A 15,281-nucleotide genomic window follows, 5' to 3' on the forward strand; every position below is an offset into this window, starting at 1 on the left:
CAGAGTGCAGCTGAAAGTCACCCAGAGGCTGGTGCTTCAGCCCTGTGACATCACTCCACTGCCAGCGGTCACTCGGCAACAGCCGGTCCGAGAAGCCATCTACAGGGTTCCATCTCTGTCAAGGAACAGGAAACACAAAAGTGAGTCTCATTTGATAACAAATGCTCTAGGGTTAACGAAAAATAATAGTGTTTATGATAAAATCTAGTTTCAATCACATGTGCAAAGTTTTTAGCATGTACTCTTTGTATTCATGTTGCAATGAATACTTATAACTTATTTTCATACACCTTGAATACATGTGAGTAAATAAATGCTAATATTTATAAAAATAATAATATTAATAATAAGGTTATATATATATAAAGCAACTTTACAAATGAGGGCAACAGAAGCAATCAAAACAACAAAAGAGCAAGAATAAATGGAGTGTGGATGTAGATTGGTATCGTCTGTGTGCCCTCTCAAACACCTCACCACATAATGGCTGAACAACACATGCTCTGCTTAAATATAGACATGTCACCACTAGGGGTCGCTAACACAGTACACATAGCAAGGTTTTTATTTTTATAATAAATAAAAATAATAAAAAGTAGATAGAAAGAGATAGTGTTAAAGGGTCCAGTTATTATTATTTTTATAATAATTAAAAAGAAAACAAGTAGATAGTATAGAAAAAGAATAGAGAACGCTAGTGTTAGTTTTTTTTAATTAAATAAGTATAAATAAGATAGAATAGAAATAGAATAGAGAGTTCTAGTGATAAAGGGTCAAATGTAAATAGAAGAGATGTGTCTTAGACGTTTCTTGAAGATGGCTAAAGACTCAGCTGCTCGGATCAAGTTGGGCAGGCCATTCCACCAGCAGGGAACAGTTAAAGTAAAGTCCGTGAAAGTGATTTTGTGCCTCTTTGGGATGGCACTACAAAGCACCGTTCACTTGCAAAACGCAAGCTTCTGGAGGGCACATAAGTCAGAAGTAGTGAATTTAGGTAAAGTGGTGCAGATCCATTGGTTGTTTTGTAGGCAAACATCAATGCCATGAATTTTATGCGAGCAGCTATTGGTAGCCAGTGCAAGTTGATGAACAGAGGTGTGACATGAGTTCTTTTCGGCTCGTTAAAAACTACTCTTGCTGCCGCATTCTTGATTAGTTACAGAAGTTTGATAGAACTGGCTGGAAGACCTGCCGAGAGAGCGTTGCAATAATCCAGCCTGGACAAAAAAAGAGCTTGATCAAGGAGTTGTGTAGCATGTCCTGATAGAAAGGGCATGGTCTTCCTAATGATAACGAATCTGCAGGACCGGGCAGTTTTAGCAATGTGGTCTGTGAAATTCAGGATGGAATGAGAGGTAGAGTTGAGTGTCATCAGCATAGCAGTGATATGAAAAGCCATGTTTCTGAATGACAGAACCTAGTGATGCCATGTAGATAGAGAAGTGGTCCAAGAACTGAGCCCTGAGGCACCCCAGTAGCTAGATGTTGTAACTTGGACACCTCACCCTTCCAAGATACCTTGAAGGACCTATCTGAGAGGTAAGACTCGATTCACTGGAGTGCAGTTCCTGAGATGCCCTTTGCCATGAGGTTTGACAGGAGGATCTGGTGGTTAACTGTGTCAAAAGCACCGTGCTGGACAGATCCAGCAAGATAAGTATTGAAGATTTGGAAGCCGCTCTTGCCAGTCTTAGGGCTTCAGCAACCAAGAGCAGGGCAGTCTCGATTGAATGTCCAATTCTGAAGCCAGACTGGTTGCTGTCCAGAAGGTTGTTCTGTGTGAGAAAGCCCGAGACTTGGTTGAACCCAACTCGTTCAAGTGTTTTTACAATGAAGGTAAGAAGGGATATTGATTTGTAGTTTTCTAAAAGTGCTGGGTTAAGAGTGGGTTTTTTAAGTAGTGATCCGAGGTTGTTTATGATTAAGAGGTTATCCGACCTTGTTTAAATGCTGAGGGAAAGACCCCAGTGTTGAAGGGATGTGTTAATGATGTGAGTGAGTGCAGGTACAACTGAAGGAGAAATGGCTTGAAGGAGATGAGATGGAATAGGATCAAGCGGACAAGTAGTAGGATGATTGGAAAGGATGAGTTTGGAGACTTTCTGCCTCTGAGAGCAGAGAGAAAGACATGAGCAAGTGTATGTTTGCTGGTAAGATGTGTTTGACAGTTTGTGATGTGGAGAATTTTTTTAAGCAAGGACACATTAAATTGGTCAAAAGTGACAGTAAAGACATTTATAACGGTACAAAAGATTTCTATTTCAAATAAATGGATTCATCAAAGAATCCTGAAAAAAAAAGAATATATCAGTTTCCACAAAATTATTTGGCAGCACAGCTGTATAAGAAATTTTACTTGAGCACCAAATATGAGCATATTAGATTGATTTATGAAGGATGATGTGGCACTGAAGACTGGAGTAATTGCTGCTGAAAATTCAGCTTTGCCATCACAGGAATACATTCTTAAAGGAAATAAAGTCAAATTAAAAACTGTTATTTTAAAATGTAAAAATAACTGTATTTTGATCAAACAAATAAAGCCCTTGTAAGCATAATAGACTTAATTTTTACATTCTTATCATTTAAAAATGTTTGCACATGCCAAACTTCAAACTTTTGAATAATAGCATATAAATGTATCATTAATTATTAATTCATTAATATTATTGTGTTTTTATGGAGTAACACCACATGACACTGTAAAACCTGAACTGAAAAGGCCAAATTATCAGATATTTAAAAGACTTATTAGCCCAAACACACAGTAATGATGGTCTGCATGGGCCCTCTCTTTGATATAATTTCCTGTATATATTTTTTCTGCTTGTTGGTTGAACCCCATAACAATGATTTGCTGGATTTTTTCCAAATACTTTTAACAGTCTGTATATTACTATTGAGCACACCTGGTTTTCATATGTCTCCTCTTGGTAGCGGATGGGCACATCACTGGCATGGACGTACAGATAGATTTGGTGGTCACAGGCAATGCTCCAGCAGCACTGCTGTATAGCCGTAACACGCTTGAACTCCAAGTGGGCATCGCGACAATGCTCCCACTGCTGTCCCGCTGTCGAAAGGCTATAAACCCTCCCGTACACATCAACAGCCCACAGGAGGGAGCTCGGCATGATGCACCCTGCTGCAAAAGACAAAACACAGAAATCTGCAGATAAACAAACACCTCAGCATCAGTTTATGGCTACAAAAAGTGTTTAGAAGCAAACAAGGACACAAAGTGAATTGCTCTCAAATGAAGCAGAATTTCCTGCCTACTCTTTTCTCTGCTTTGATAGCAGATCTGCAGTCAGCTGATTCTCATTACTGTTCCTCATGTTGCCAAAACAGTGCTGACCTGTTGACAACTGCTATTTTGTTGCCTTCTAAGCTATAACTGAAACCCATGATCTCAGCAATACACCAAAAAGCTCCAAATAAATCACAGACTACCCTTACAAAACACTACTGTGGTGGTACCATGTTTAAGCATGTTACAGTATGAGATTATAATGCCATGGTACTGAATGATTACTATATTTAAAGGGGTCATATGATGCGATTTCAATTTTTCCTTTCTCTTTGAAGTGATACAAGCTCTTGGTGCATAAAGAAGATCTGTAAAGTTGCAAAGACTAAAGTCTCAATGCCTCCGATCACTCTAGCCCGCCGCCGCTCACTCAAGCCCACCGGCCGCACCGTTCTCTAGCCCGCCGGCCGTTCCTCACTCTAGCCCGCTGTGTGTTTCGTTGTGAAAGTGAAACTACTTTGTTTGGCCTTCCAAAAGAGGACTAGAAATCAGTGGTTAAGTTGTATTTACAACACCGTTCCAGAACAGTTCAACCCAAATATTCAGATGTGTGCAGCACATTTTATGGAGGACTGTTTCCTGATCCTGGTAGAGTAGACTACAATTCCGGCTGTTCTGACTCACAGACTGAAATTACGTTTTTTTTATATTAAAGAATTTGTCACTGACAATTCAAACGCGAGTTTTGAGCAGTGTAGAGTAGCGCTTGTTGTTTGTAATTTCTCCGATCACAAATGCAGACATGGTTTTATGTTTACACGGCACGATGCAATGCGTAAAAAGACAGTATATGTCATTATAATCCGTAATTATGTCCCCACTGGATGCAACAAATGCCTCGTTTATAATGGGTTTTAATGTTTTTGTCTTGTCGCTCTGGCCGGACAGGGCATCACAATATGGTAACATTTCCGTTACACACTTGAGGTATTCGGCCAATCACAACGCACTGGATAGCTGGCCAATCAGAGCACACCTTGCTTTTCAGACCGATGAGCTTTGTAAAAATCGACGCATTTCATTAAGGCGGGGCATAGAGGAGAGACAATAATGTACAGTATGTGGAAAATAATGTGTTTTTTGAACCTGAAACCGCATAAACACATTTCATTACAGCAAATACACAAAATAATGTTCTTTTTAGCAACATCATATGACCCCTTTAATTACTATTATCAACATAGCAGCACTGCAAGGTACTTCACAAAATGCCATCATATTAATAGTTTGAGTAAGTAAGTAGTAATTACTATGGCAGATACTATGGTAAAAATAAAAATTGGGAGTAACGTACCATTTATGTAAAAACAAACAAACAAAAAAACAAAAACATAAAAAACAATACTGGTAATACCGTTGTATTTTTTTGTACCTTTTTTATTAGTGAAGTTCAAAATGTTAAAAACGTTACTAAAGCAACATATATATTTTGAGAATGCATGTTGTTGTTGTTGAACGCTTGTGTGTTGAAGCAGGTAATGCCGGATAGCACGCTAGCTAGCAATGACAGCACATAAGAAATACGCCTGTAACGTTAGAGTACTTGACAATAGCTTGTTATCTGCAAAAAACTGGAATACGACTATGATACAGTAAGAAGAGAAACATTTTGAAATGAATGACTGCAGCTGCCTGTCTTCCGCAGTGACAGGTGCATGTCCATTACAACAGGAAGGTAAAAATCATGGCAGTTTATGCATCCTCAGTAACTTATAGATATATATCAACTGTAGCCAGCGTTACTTACATACCTAATCTGTGTCAAGGTTGTAAGCACTAGCTTATGTTGTCATTTTGAGACTATTCGGCTTTGCGAAATCTTGTGAATTGCACGATATTGACAACACAGAGATCTCAAACAGGAAGTTGCAGGATTGCTGCATTGGCAGCAATAGCTTATCGGCCCGGCAAGGGGCGCCAATAACTCATTAAAACCATAGACTGTATAAAGGTTAAAACATAATGTGATGGTAGAGGTTGTTACTATGGTGCCCCCACACACCCCATCTTCATATTTTCTTTCCGTTAAACCTCTAATGTTAACACGAATATATATTATTAGCACTTCTGTTACATTATATTATTATTATTACTATTAAAATCTCTCTTTCCATCTCTCTATATATAAATACACCCTCAAATAACAATTAATTTTAAACATTAAAGAGAGAAAAAAACATTCCAAAATCGAAGCATTTTGCAACATTCCTTTTTTTCCAAAAGTGTGGAGGTCTTAAAACTTTAAACTTTTTTGCACTGAGCACCACCCATATAGGATAATTACTTTTGTTGCACCATTCTGTAGTCGTGTACTGTATCTTTAAACGGAAGACTATGGATTGCTTAATAAAATCTGTCAGAGACTATGTTCCTGTTATATTGTGATTATATTAACTGCATTCTCATGCCTTTTTGGTGAAGTTTTGAGGTAAAAGAGAAAAATACAAAACATCAAAGTGTGGATATTTTTCTGTAGGTGAAGGTCTGATTAAGAGAAACATCCAATGTGTTAGAAAATTAAAAATTCATAATCAGGACAGAATAATTATTCACCTTTATTCTTCAAGGAACAGGACAACTAAGCTACTACTGAGAATAGTATTATCAGAGAAAATATAACAGAACAATGGTAAAATAATATCCAACACATTTCAAATAGACATATATATCTTTATTTCGGAGTAATGTGGTATGAAAAGAAAAGGGGCAATGAATCAATAAAACAACACAAAAAGAAAAAAAGTATGAAAGAATACACCGTTTCCCCTACATGATAACATGCTTGCAAAGGCATAACATGTACACAACTTTACAAGACTTCATTAAAAAAAAAAAAAAAAATCTTGTATTTAGCTAGGACCCAAGGATTTCTCTTACATAGTGAAGAATGCTCATGAGTTTGATCTGATGTCCAGTTAAAGCCAAAAAAGCCAACATTCAACTGTGCAGCTAGTAAGAATGTTATCACCACACATTGCACTCATCTTTAACATGAGGAATAAACAATTCAACTAAGTGTCTTTACATGGTCCTCCTTTAAACATGAAAAAGGTGTTAAGGATAAGGAATACATCAGCGTTTTAAAACAATGAAACTATGATACTGTATAACAAAAAAAGGCTACATTTAATCCATACTAACCCAGAACACTTTGGCAACTGGCAAACCTCACACTACTTCACTGGATTTTGAAATGAAATATGATCTGGTTATGCGACATGTTTCTAAATAGGGGCTGCAGTACTCAAACCTTAAAATATACATTTGTGATTTTGGTTTACCTTTAAAGGCCCCAGACACAGAGGACCAATATGGTCAGAAAATAGCTATTCAAGAGCCTGTTTGGTGCTGTGCATTCTCTTGGAAACTCAAGTGTATGAATCCAGTTACAATTTAAATAATTTAATCAAAGTCTAAAATTCTTATAAATAATGCCTCCTGTACATTTTAATCTGCTGGTTTTCATTTTTAGAAACTTTAAGGATTAAAATTGATGATGTAACAGAACCCTTTCATTTGGTTCCTCTGCCATATCTGCAATGCATCAATATAGGCAAAACCTCTGAGACACAACATCACATCAGGGCAGGGGCGGCATGCAGTCTCATCATATGTTTGGTGCAGATCTGTCATTTGTCATGGTGGGCCGTAGTTTGACTGTGGCAAATGGATTCCCACCCCTGATGAGGGAAACAGGCATTGTGATTGCAGAGAACGGGTTAAATGCTAGTGCACTGTAGTAATACTGGTAATTAATTCTGTAAACATATACTCACCCAAGGAATGGCGGCACTGAGTGACCATTTGGCAAAGACGCCTGTTGCAAACACAAAAATAAGAATAAAAAGTGATCAGCATAAACTGTGCTTCCATTCTTTAGAACTTAAAGTGCAGAGTGGGTTTTCCCCGTCAGACTGGTTCGATTAGGATGTCAACACATGATTCTGTCACTTCACCAGCTGACTAAGTACCTGGAACAATCGCAGTGTCCTATGACCTCATCATATACGTCAGGAACCTTGATAATCTTGAAACGCTTGCTTTCGCTGTCTGAGCGTTGAAATTCTAATCACTTCAAGGGACTATGAACTGTAAACAGTCAAGGAACATACATGTTTCTTTATATACAGTATCTCACAGAAGTGAATACACCCCTCACATTTTTGTAAATATTTTATTATATCTTTTCATGTGACAACACTGAAGAAATGACACTTTTCTACAATGTAAAGTAGTGAGTGTACAGCTTGTATAACAGTGTAAATTTGCTGTCCGCTCAAAATAACTCAATCACCACTTTACATTGTAGCAAAGTGTCATTTCTTCAGTGTTGTCACATGAAAAGATATAATAAAATATTTACAAAAATGTGAGGGGTGTACTCACTTCTGTGAGATACTGTATGAGAGAAGGGTTTACTGGGAGTATTCTAGAGTTAAAATCTGACCAAGGCAGGCCTTATTTCATATTAAAGGAGTAGGCTATTCAAAAATGAACATTCTGTCATTATTTACTCACTCATGTCATTCCAAATTTTAACTACAGTTTATAGTCACAAAACAAAAACACCATAAAAGTACTCTATATGACTATTTTTTTTCTGAACAACAATAAATTATGACCACAGGCTCTCAAGCTCTAAGAAAAAGAATCCCCTTAAAAACTAAAACACGTCGGTGCCAATAGCCTTATGTGCAGCGCACCGAGTCCCGGCTCGTGGACCTTTCCTGATCCCGCCCCCTCTCTCTCTCTCTCTCTCCCATTTTGTTTCTTGTAATTACTCTACTGCCCTATCAAAATAAAGGCAAAAACGCCAAAAATAAATCTAAAAAAAAAAACCACACACATACAAAAAAAGCACACACTATAAAAGTACTTCATGTGACTCCCCCCTAACCTCCCAAAAATACTCCACATGACTCATTTTGTAAGTCATAGCATGATTTAAGGAATAAAATGGCAGACAATTAAATAAGAGTTCTTGTCTTACAGAAAGTCGCATGAAGATTTTTGTGTTCCACAGCAAAAAGGTAAAGGCATATAGGTTTGGAATGACGTGACATTGAGTAAATGACAGAATTCCTATTTTTGGGTAAACTATCCCTTAAAATGCTCATCAAAAGACAGACTTTGGTCATCAGACCTGCCACAACAGTCCACGTGTGTTTACCAGAGTCACCAGCCCACCATCATATGATTACATTCAAGGTGAATTAGCTATGCCCTGAGGCAGTACATGTGGCTTGAGGTCATTCAGGAGAGGGAGCCAGATACTAGGGGTGGGCGATATGAGCTAAAATTCATATCACGATATTTTACACTGTCCAGGCGATATTTATATTATATTGCGATATGAGAAAAAAAAACATTACAGGCAAAATATTTTAACCTTATATAACTAGTGAGGGATTGGACATAGACCTGAAAAGCCTTTTTTTTATTGTGCCATTGTTTTTCCACTGTTTGCGTGTTTGAGTAGGCCAGTGGTTCCCAAACTTTTTCTGCCGGGCCTCCCTTTTGTAGAGAAAAATATTTTCAAGCCCCACCCCCTCTTTTTTATTTTATTTTTTATTTAGTTATAAGATTAAAGTCTCTTATGCTCACCAAGGCTACATTTTTTTTTTTTTTTAAACACAGTAAACAAGATCACGTGTCCCACCGTTAGCACTGGCGGTGTAGTTCGATTGCTCCCTGACTCGGTATCCTTAATCAGTTTTTTCTCAGGAAAACTATCAACATTTGGTTAGTTTTGGACTGTTCTAACGGAGCTACAAAAGCAGTGGACTCCCTTCAGGAAAAGTTGGCGAGAATCGAAGACAAAAGCCGCCAGTCCAATATCCGTCTAGTGGGGCTGAAAGAGGGGGTAGAAGGAGATGACCCTCTGGGATTTATACAGAATCATCTTCCTAAATGGATTCCCTCTCTTGCTGGCAAAGTAGTGGAGATAGAAAGAACCCACCGTATTTATAGCGGTGAACGTTCGAAATCAACCCCTCGTACGCTCATCTTCAAGATGCTGCGTTATCCAGACCGGAATGCAATCCTGAATGGAGCCTGAACCGCTGGACAAATTCTTCATATGGGAGCGCCGCTGCTTTTCTTCTCAGACTATAGTACCCACACGGCATCTAAGAGGAGAGAGATGGCATTGGCGAGGAGGAAGCTAACTTAGCTGGGGATATCATCCTTTTTGGTCTACCCCGTGGTAGTGAAAGTTACTCACCGAGGGAAGATTTCTCTTCTCGAGACACCGGCGGAGGTTGAAAAGTTCGCTCTCAATCTGGATCCCGCCACAAAGTCTTCTCTGAATAAAGCTGTAGCGGTTACGTTTCGAGAATCCGAGGTGAACGAGGATGAATCTGCAGTTCCTATGAAGGACCTTGCTAAGAAAATTTGATTGTCTCTTCATCTGAAAAATGACTGGGTCAGATGTTGACGGACGAGCCGGACTGCTAGGTTGGCCGCGTATCCAAAGACTTTGAGAGCAGGTAGAAGAGTGTGTTCTAACTCTTTGCTTACTGCCCATTTTGTTAATGTTCTTGTTTTTGTTTTTTTGTTCTATGCCCGGGACTGCCCACGTAAGTTTTTCGGTCTAGTGTAGGCCTATATATTTGTTTGCCTAGATGCCTTTGTATATGCATATGTTCTTATCACCGTTATCTTTCCGGGGGATTACTTTATGGTCCTCCCGCATTAGTTCTGGTTGAAGTGGAGTGCTTTTTCTTTTTAATATATGGCTATAAATATTTTATCATGGAACGTTAATGGGTTAAATAGCCCTATTAAGCGAACCAAATGCTTAGATTACCTACGATGCAAAAAGGTCTCTATTGCCCTTATACAAGAGTCTCATTTGAAATCAGCGGACGTGCATCGCTTCCAAAATAAATACTTTAAAGTGATCTCTTCCTCTTCAGCTGTCAACAAAACTAAAGGGGTGCTGATAGTGTCTAAGCGTAATATTGGTTTTTCAATTATAAGATCCGGTAATGATACAGAAGGCCGAATCACTTGTTGTTTCCCTAAATAATACTAAATATGTTTTTATGTCTGTATATGCACCCACTGAGGGTGATTCCTCATTTTTTCAAGAATTATTACATTTAGTTGTGAGTTTAGAGCAGTGTTTCCCAACCGGGGTGCCGTCTCTCGAGAGCAGGGGTGCCGTGTAAAAAAATCATGTTTTAATATTTTAAAATTGCTAAAATGTTAAAAAAAAGCATCTATTATATAATATCCATTTCTGATGTCGCCAATAATTAGAGATGCACCGAAATTTCGGCTGCCGAAAATTAGTTCACCGCTCAGGTTTCATTTTCACGTTGTGTGACGCTCTGCGTATAATCCCGCTCTATGCGTGTGTGTGCTCCGCTCAGTCGCTCCACTCGTATACCGTTCATGCGAATGGGAACAGCAAAGTCCACTCAAAAATTGAGCCGACAGGAAACATCGATGTAGTACAGATCCTCCCCATGTTGAATCATCTGTGGCTAATCATTTGCACCCAAGTCGCAGGGCAGCACTCTCTTCAACCGGAGCCTCACTGCCAGGGAAAACGGAGCGCTTCGCCGCCTCTGTTTTTCAAAAGATCTATAAATCATCTGCACTGGCCGTTCGTGCTTTGAACGCAACGTCCCTCCTTACTGCCTATCAAGCGGAGTTATTTGAGGAGATGGGGCGTCAGCTGGACTCCAGATCTCCCAACCCAGCGCTCTGGGAGGAAATGTGTCATCGCAGATTTAAACCTGTGCACGTCCCGCATAGCAGTTCAAATCTGCAGTCGGAGTATGGGCTTACCGGTTGTGGGAGAGAGAGAGATCGCTATGGCTGGGTTTGTCAGGCCTCTCTGACAAAGAGAAGGTGGAGTTTTTGGATGCCCCTATTGATGCCTGGTGGCGCCACTGGATAGCCCTCGGTGGACGGCCCGACAGTCCTCCGCCGCCCGGTGGACGGCGACGGCTCCTCCGGGTTCGGGCAGCAGGCAGGAGTCCCCCGTTCCCTGCTCCGCACTGGCCGTTTGTGCTTTGAACGCAACGTCCCTCCTTACTGCCTATCAAGCAGAGTTATTTGAGGAGATGGGGCGTCAGCTGGACTCCAGATCTCCCAACCCAGCGCTCTGGGAGGAAATGTGTCATCGCAGATTTAAACCTGTGCACGTCCCGCATAGCAGTTCAAATCTGCAGTCGGAGTATGGGCTTACCGGTTGTGGGAGAGAGAGAGATCGCTATGGCTGGGTTTGTCAGGCCTCTCTGACAAAGAGAAGGTGGAGTTTTTAGATGCCCCTATTGATGCCTGGTGGCGCCACTGGATAGCCCTCGGTGGACGGCCCGACAGTCCTCCGCCGCCCGGTGGACGGCGACGGCTCCTCCGGGTTCGGGCAGCAGGCAGGAGTCCCCCGTTCCCTGCTCCTCCCCATCATGGCGGACGGCAGCAGGCTCCGGCCTCAGGCGAACGGCGGCGACTCCTCCTCTCCCTCACGTCCCTCCACAGTCCAGGCAGCCAGCAGCGAGTTCGTCCGACCCCCAGGCAACTCATTCCAGCCCACCGCCTCGAGCGTCCATGGCTGCAGACTGCCCTGGCGAGGGATCTCTGGCAGTGTGTCCCTCCTTCCTCCCGGGTTTCGGCACCAATGTAACGCAGTTTGTAGTTTGGGAAGAAGGAGGCGGGAACCGGCGAACATTCAAACATAATATAACAATAAAATAAACAAACACAAAATAAAGTCCAGGCCTGGTCCTCTCTCGTCTTGCACTGTCGTCACTCCTCCTTTTATCCTTCCAGAGCTCCTCCGTGGGACTCTGTGAGTGGCGCAGGTATCGTGCATTATCACTTACTCCACCGGCCTCGCTCCGTTCCCACGGCTCTCGGCCCCGCCCCACTCTTCACAGTACACACTAGTGACGCATCCGGAGAGATTAGGTTTCAAGATAAACCAGACGAAGAGTTGTCTAACTCCTGCACAGGAAATAGTCTACTTGGGTCTCAAGTTGAATTCAGTGATGTTTCGAGCTTTCCTATCAGAGGATCGCATCAAGACATTTCACAGCTGCCTCTCCTTTTTTCAACGAGGCAGATCAGTCTCTTTCAGAATGTGTCTTCGGCTACTGGGTCTGATGGCCTCGACAGTGTCAGTGGTTCCCCTGGGACTGCTGCGAATGAGGGATTTTCAGAACTGGACAGCGTCACAGGGCATTCGCCCCAAGAGCCGTCTCAGCCGCAGAGTGCGTGTCTCACCAGAATGCATGAACGCTCTTCGTCATTGGAGAGCCCCGCCTTTTCTCAGGACAGGATGCCTACTGGGTCCTGTTATGCTCAGCCCCAGAGTGCGCGTCTCACCAGAATGCATGAGCGCTCTTCGTCATTGGAGAGCCCCGTCTTTTCTCAGGACAGGATGCCCTCCGGGTCCTGTTATGTTAAGGAAAGTAGTGACGACAAATTCAAGTTTATTTGTACAGCGCTTTTCACGATACAAATCATTGCAAAGCAACTTTACAGCAAATTAAGTTTCTACAATATTTAGTGGTAGCTTATCAGTGGTGACTGTCAGTCAATGTACATATGGCAGAAATGTACGGAAAAATCAATTAAAGACGTAATCAAACAGACGATGAACACTATTAACAGCAATTATTATATGATGCAATCAAACTTATAGCAAAATGTGGTAGTTCTGTATGTTGTTTCAGGGTTGGCATCATCTGAGGTCCTATGAGGGGTTGGCATCATCTCTTCTCAGGTGTTCTCTCAAATCCATCTCTCACGGGCTGGGGGGTGGTGTTCGAGGGCAGAACAGTGAGAGGAGTTTGGTCTCCTGCACTGAGAGAGAAGCACATACATTTTCTAGAACTACTAACAGTGTTACTAGCTCTGAGAAATGTTGTGCATTTTCTCAAGAATCATCATGTATTGGTCAGGACGGACAATACAACGGTGATAGCCTACATAAATCGGCAGGGAGGAGTTCGTTCTCACAAGCTTCACTTGTTAGCGAAATAACTGATTATGTGGAGCAGCAGGACCCTCCTGTCATTACACGTGACACATGTTCCAGGAATAATGAACAGGGGAGCAGATTTACGGTCCAGAGGGAATCCTCTGTACGGGGAGTGGAGACTCCACCCCCAAGTGATCCTCATTGTCTGGCAGAGATTTGGCCGGGCCGCTGTAGATCTCTTCGCATCGCGCGAAGACGCGCAATGTCTCCTGTTCTTCTCTCTGGCCGGCGACGATGCACTGTTGGGTGTGGATGCTCCAGCCCACGAGTGGCCAGGCGTGTTACTGTACGCGTTCCCTCAATTGAGCCTGATCGAGCCGACACTACGGAGGGTTTGGCAATGCAAACGTAATGATTCTGATCGCGCTATACTGGCCGGGGAGACTGTGGGTTGCGGAGATTGTGCAACTGATCTACGACCAGCCATGGCCGTTACCAGCATGCAGGGATCTCCTCTCACAAGCACAGAGGGTAATTTTTCACCCCTCCCCTCAGAAACTAGCTCTCTGGGCCTGGCCCATGAGAGGCTAAATCTGAATGCAGCTGGGTTACCTCCGAAAGTGATAGTCACAATTCAGAACGCGAAGGCTGCCTCGACATGTTCTTTATATAATCTCAAATGGAGGGTGTTTGAGGGATGGTGCGCCGATAGAAACATTGTTCCTTTCCTGTGTTCAGTTTCGGATGTGCTGTGCTTCCTGCAGGACCTTCTGGATAAGGGCAGAGCCTTCTCTACAGTTAAGGTTTATCTGTCCGCTCGGCATGTCATGTTGGTCTTAACGTGGGTACTATTGGCCAACACCCTCTCGTCTGTCGATTTATGAGAGGGGCACGTAGGCTACACCCAGTATCGAAGCCGCTGGTCCCGCCTTGGGAGTTGTCCGTAGTTCTGAACGCGCTCTCAAAAGCCCCTTTTGAACCCATTGATAACACTGCCTTGAAGCTGCTCGCTTTTAAGATGGCTCTGTTACTTGCTCTCACTACAGCAAAAAGGGTGAGTGAGCTACATGCTTTATCAGTTCACTCCTCATGTATGATGTTCGCTCCGGGGGGTTGAAAAGTAACTTTTAGACCTAACCCGGCGTTTGTGCTTAAAATGTTTGATCACACTGGTGCAGTTTAATCAGTGGACCTGCTAGCTTTTCATCCACCACCTTTTTCATCCCCAGAGAAGGAGAGGTTACACAGTTTATGTCCAGTTCAAGCTCTGTATACGTATGTTCAGAGAACCTGCACACTTTGTAAGAGCAAAAGAGATATACGGAGTATGACGAAACGGCAGGTAGCTGCGGTTTATATACAGGTAGGCGGGACTCCCTGATCACTGCAGCGATTGGTCTGCCATAGTTGGCAGACGTGGTGTTATTGGCGCTTCCGCGATCGGTCACGCTTGAGGCGTTCCTATAGTGCGATACCTCACTTCATGTTATCAGAGAACCAGGGTTACGTCAGTAACCTAACGGTTCTATTTGCTTTTGTCACATCGTGCCGCTCGCATCTGGTGTAGACACGTTGTTTTGGTATTTGTGAATCTTTAGTATATTCATCATCTGCTTTACGTTTACCTGGCACTGGAAGTCCTTTCACAAACTTGTAACTTTCATGCTTAGAGCAGAACCACATCGTTCATTTATATTTCTACATGGCTCCCTGCAATACAACTCTGATTCTTCAATCACGCCATCTAGTGGTCTGTTATTGATACAACCACAACTACTACAACTGATAACGGAGCGCTCAAGCGGGTACTGAGAGTCATGTTGAGGGTCATTAAAATGTCAAATTAATATTTTGCGTTAAATTATTTACTTACCAGGCAAGTGGCCACATGATAAGCGGGAAAATTACGCAGTGTAGTATTTATCACCCTGCAGAGGTTTCTTTTGCAAAATAATCTGCTGACTGTACACTATCCCTCAGCCTTGCCGCGCCCCCCTTGTCATAGCTCTGCGCCGCCCAGTTTGGGAACCACTGATG

At 42.2% G+C, this 15,281-nt stretch overlaps 2 protein-coding genes across 3 annotated transcripts in view; both read right to left on the reverse strand.

The window, feature by feature from the left end:
* Positions 1–5,163, reverse strand: part of tecpr1a (tectonin beta-propeller repeat containing 1a) — an 18,589-nt gene extending 13,426 nt beyond the window's left edge. Inside the window, 3 exon segments of the mRNA XM_016533704.1 lie at positions 32–115; positions 2,910–3,145; positions 5,062–5,163. Of these exon segments, the coding sequence (XP_016389190.1) occupies positions 32–115; positions 2,910–3,134 (309 nt within the window). The 5' untranslated portion in view covers positions 3,135–3,145; positions 5,062–5,163.
* Positions 5,164–5,959: 796 nt separating this feature from the next.
* The window catches only part of baiap2l1a (BAR/IMD domain containing adaptor protein 2 like 1a), a 36,292-nt gene continuing 26,970 nt past the window's right edge, over positions 5,960–15,281 (reverse strand). For both annotated transcript variants that reach the window (XM_016533711.1, XM_016533710.1), the window contains exons 13-14: positions 7,087–7,127; positions 5,960–6,990 (exon numbers count right to left, since the gene is read on the reverse strand). In XM_016533711.1, the coding sequence (XP_016389197.1) occupies positions 6,918–6,990; positions 7,087–7,127 (114 nt within the window). In that variant the 3' untranslated portion in view covers positions 5,960–6,917. The remainder of the gene's footprint in view (positions 6,991–7,086; positions 7,128–15,281) is intronic.

This window comes from Sinocyclocheilus rhinocerous, unplaced genomic scaffold (assembly GCF_001515625.1).
Source record: "Sinocyclocheilus rhinocerous isolate Xijiao unplaced genomic scaffold, SAMN03320098_v1.1 scaffold1026, whole genome shotgun sequence".
NCBI classification, from domain to species: Eukaryota; Metazoa; Chordata; class Actinopteri; order Cypriniformes; family Cyprinidae; genus Sinocyclocheilus; species Sinocyclocheilus rhinocerous.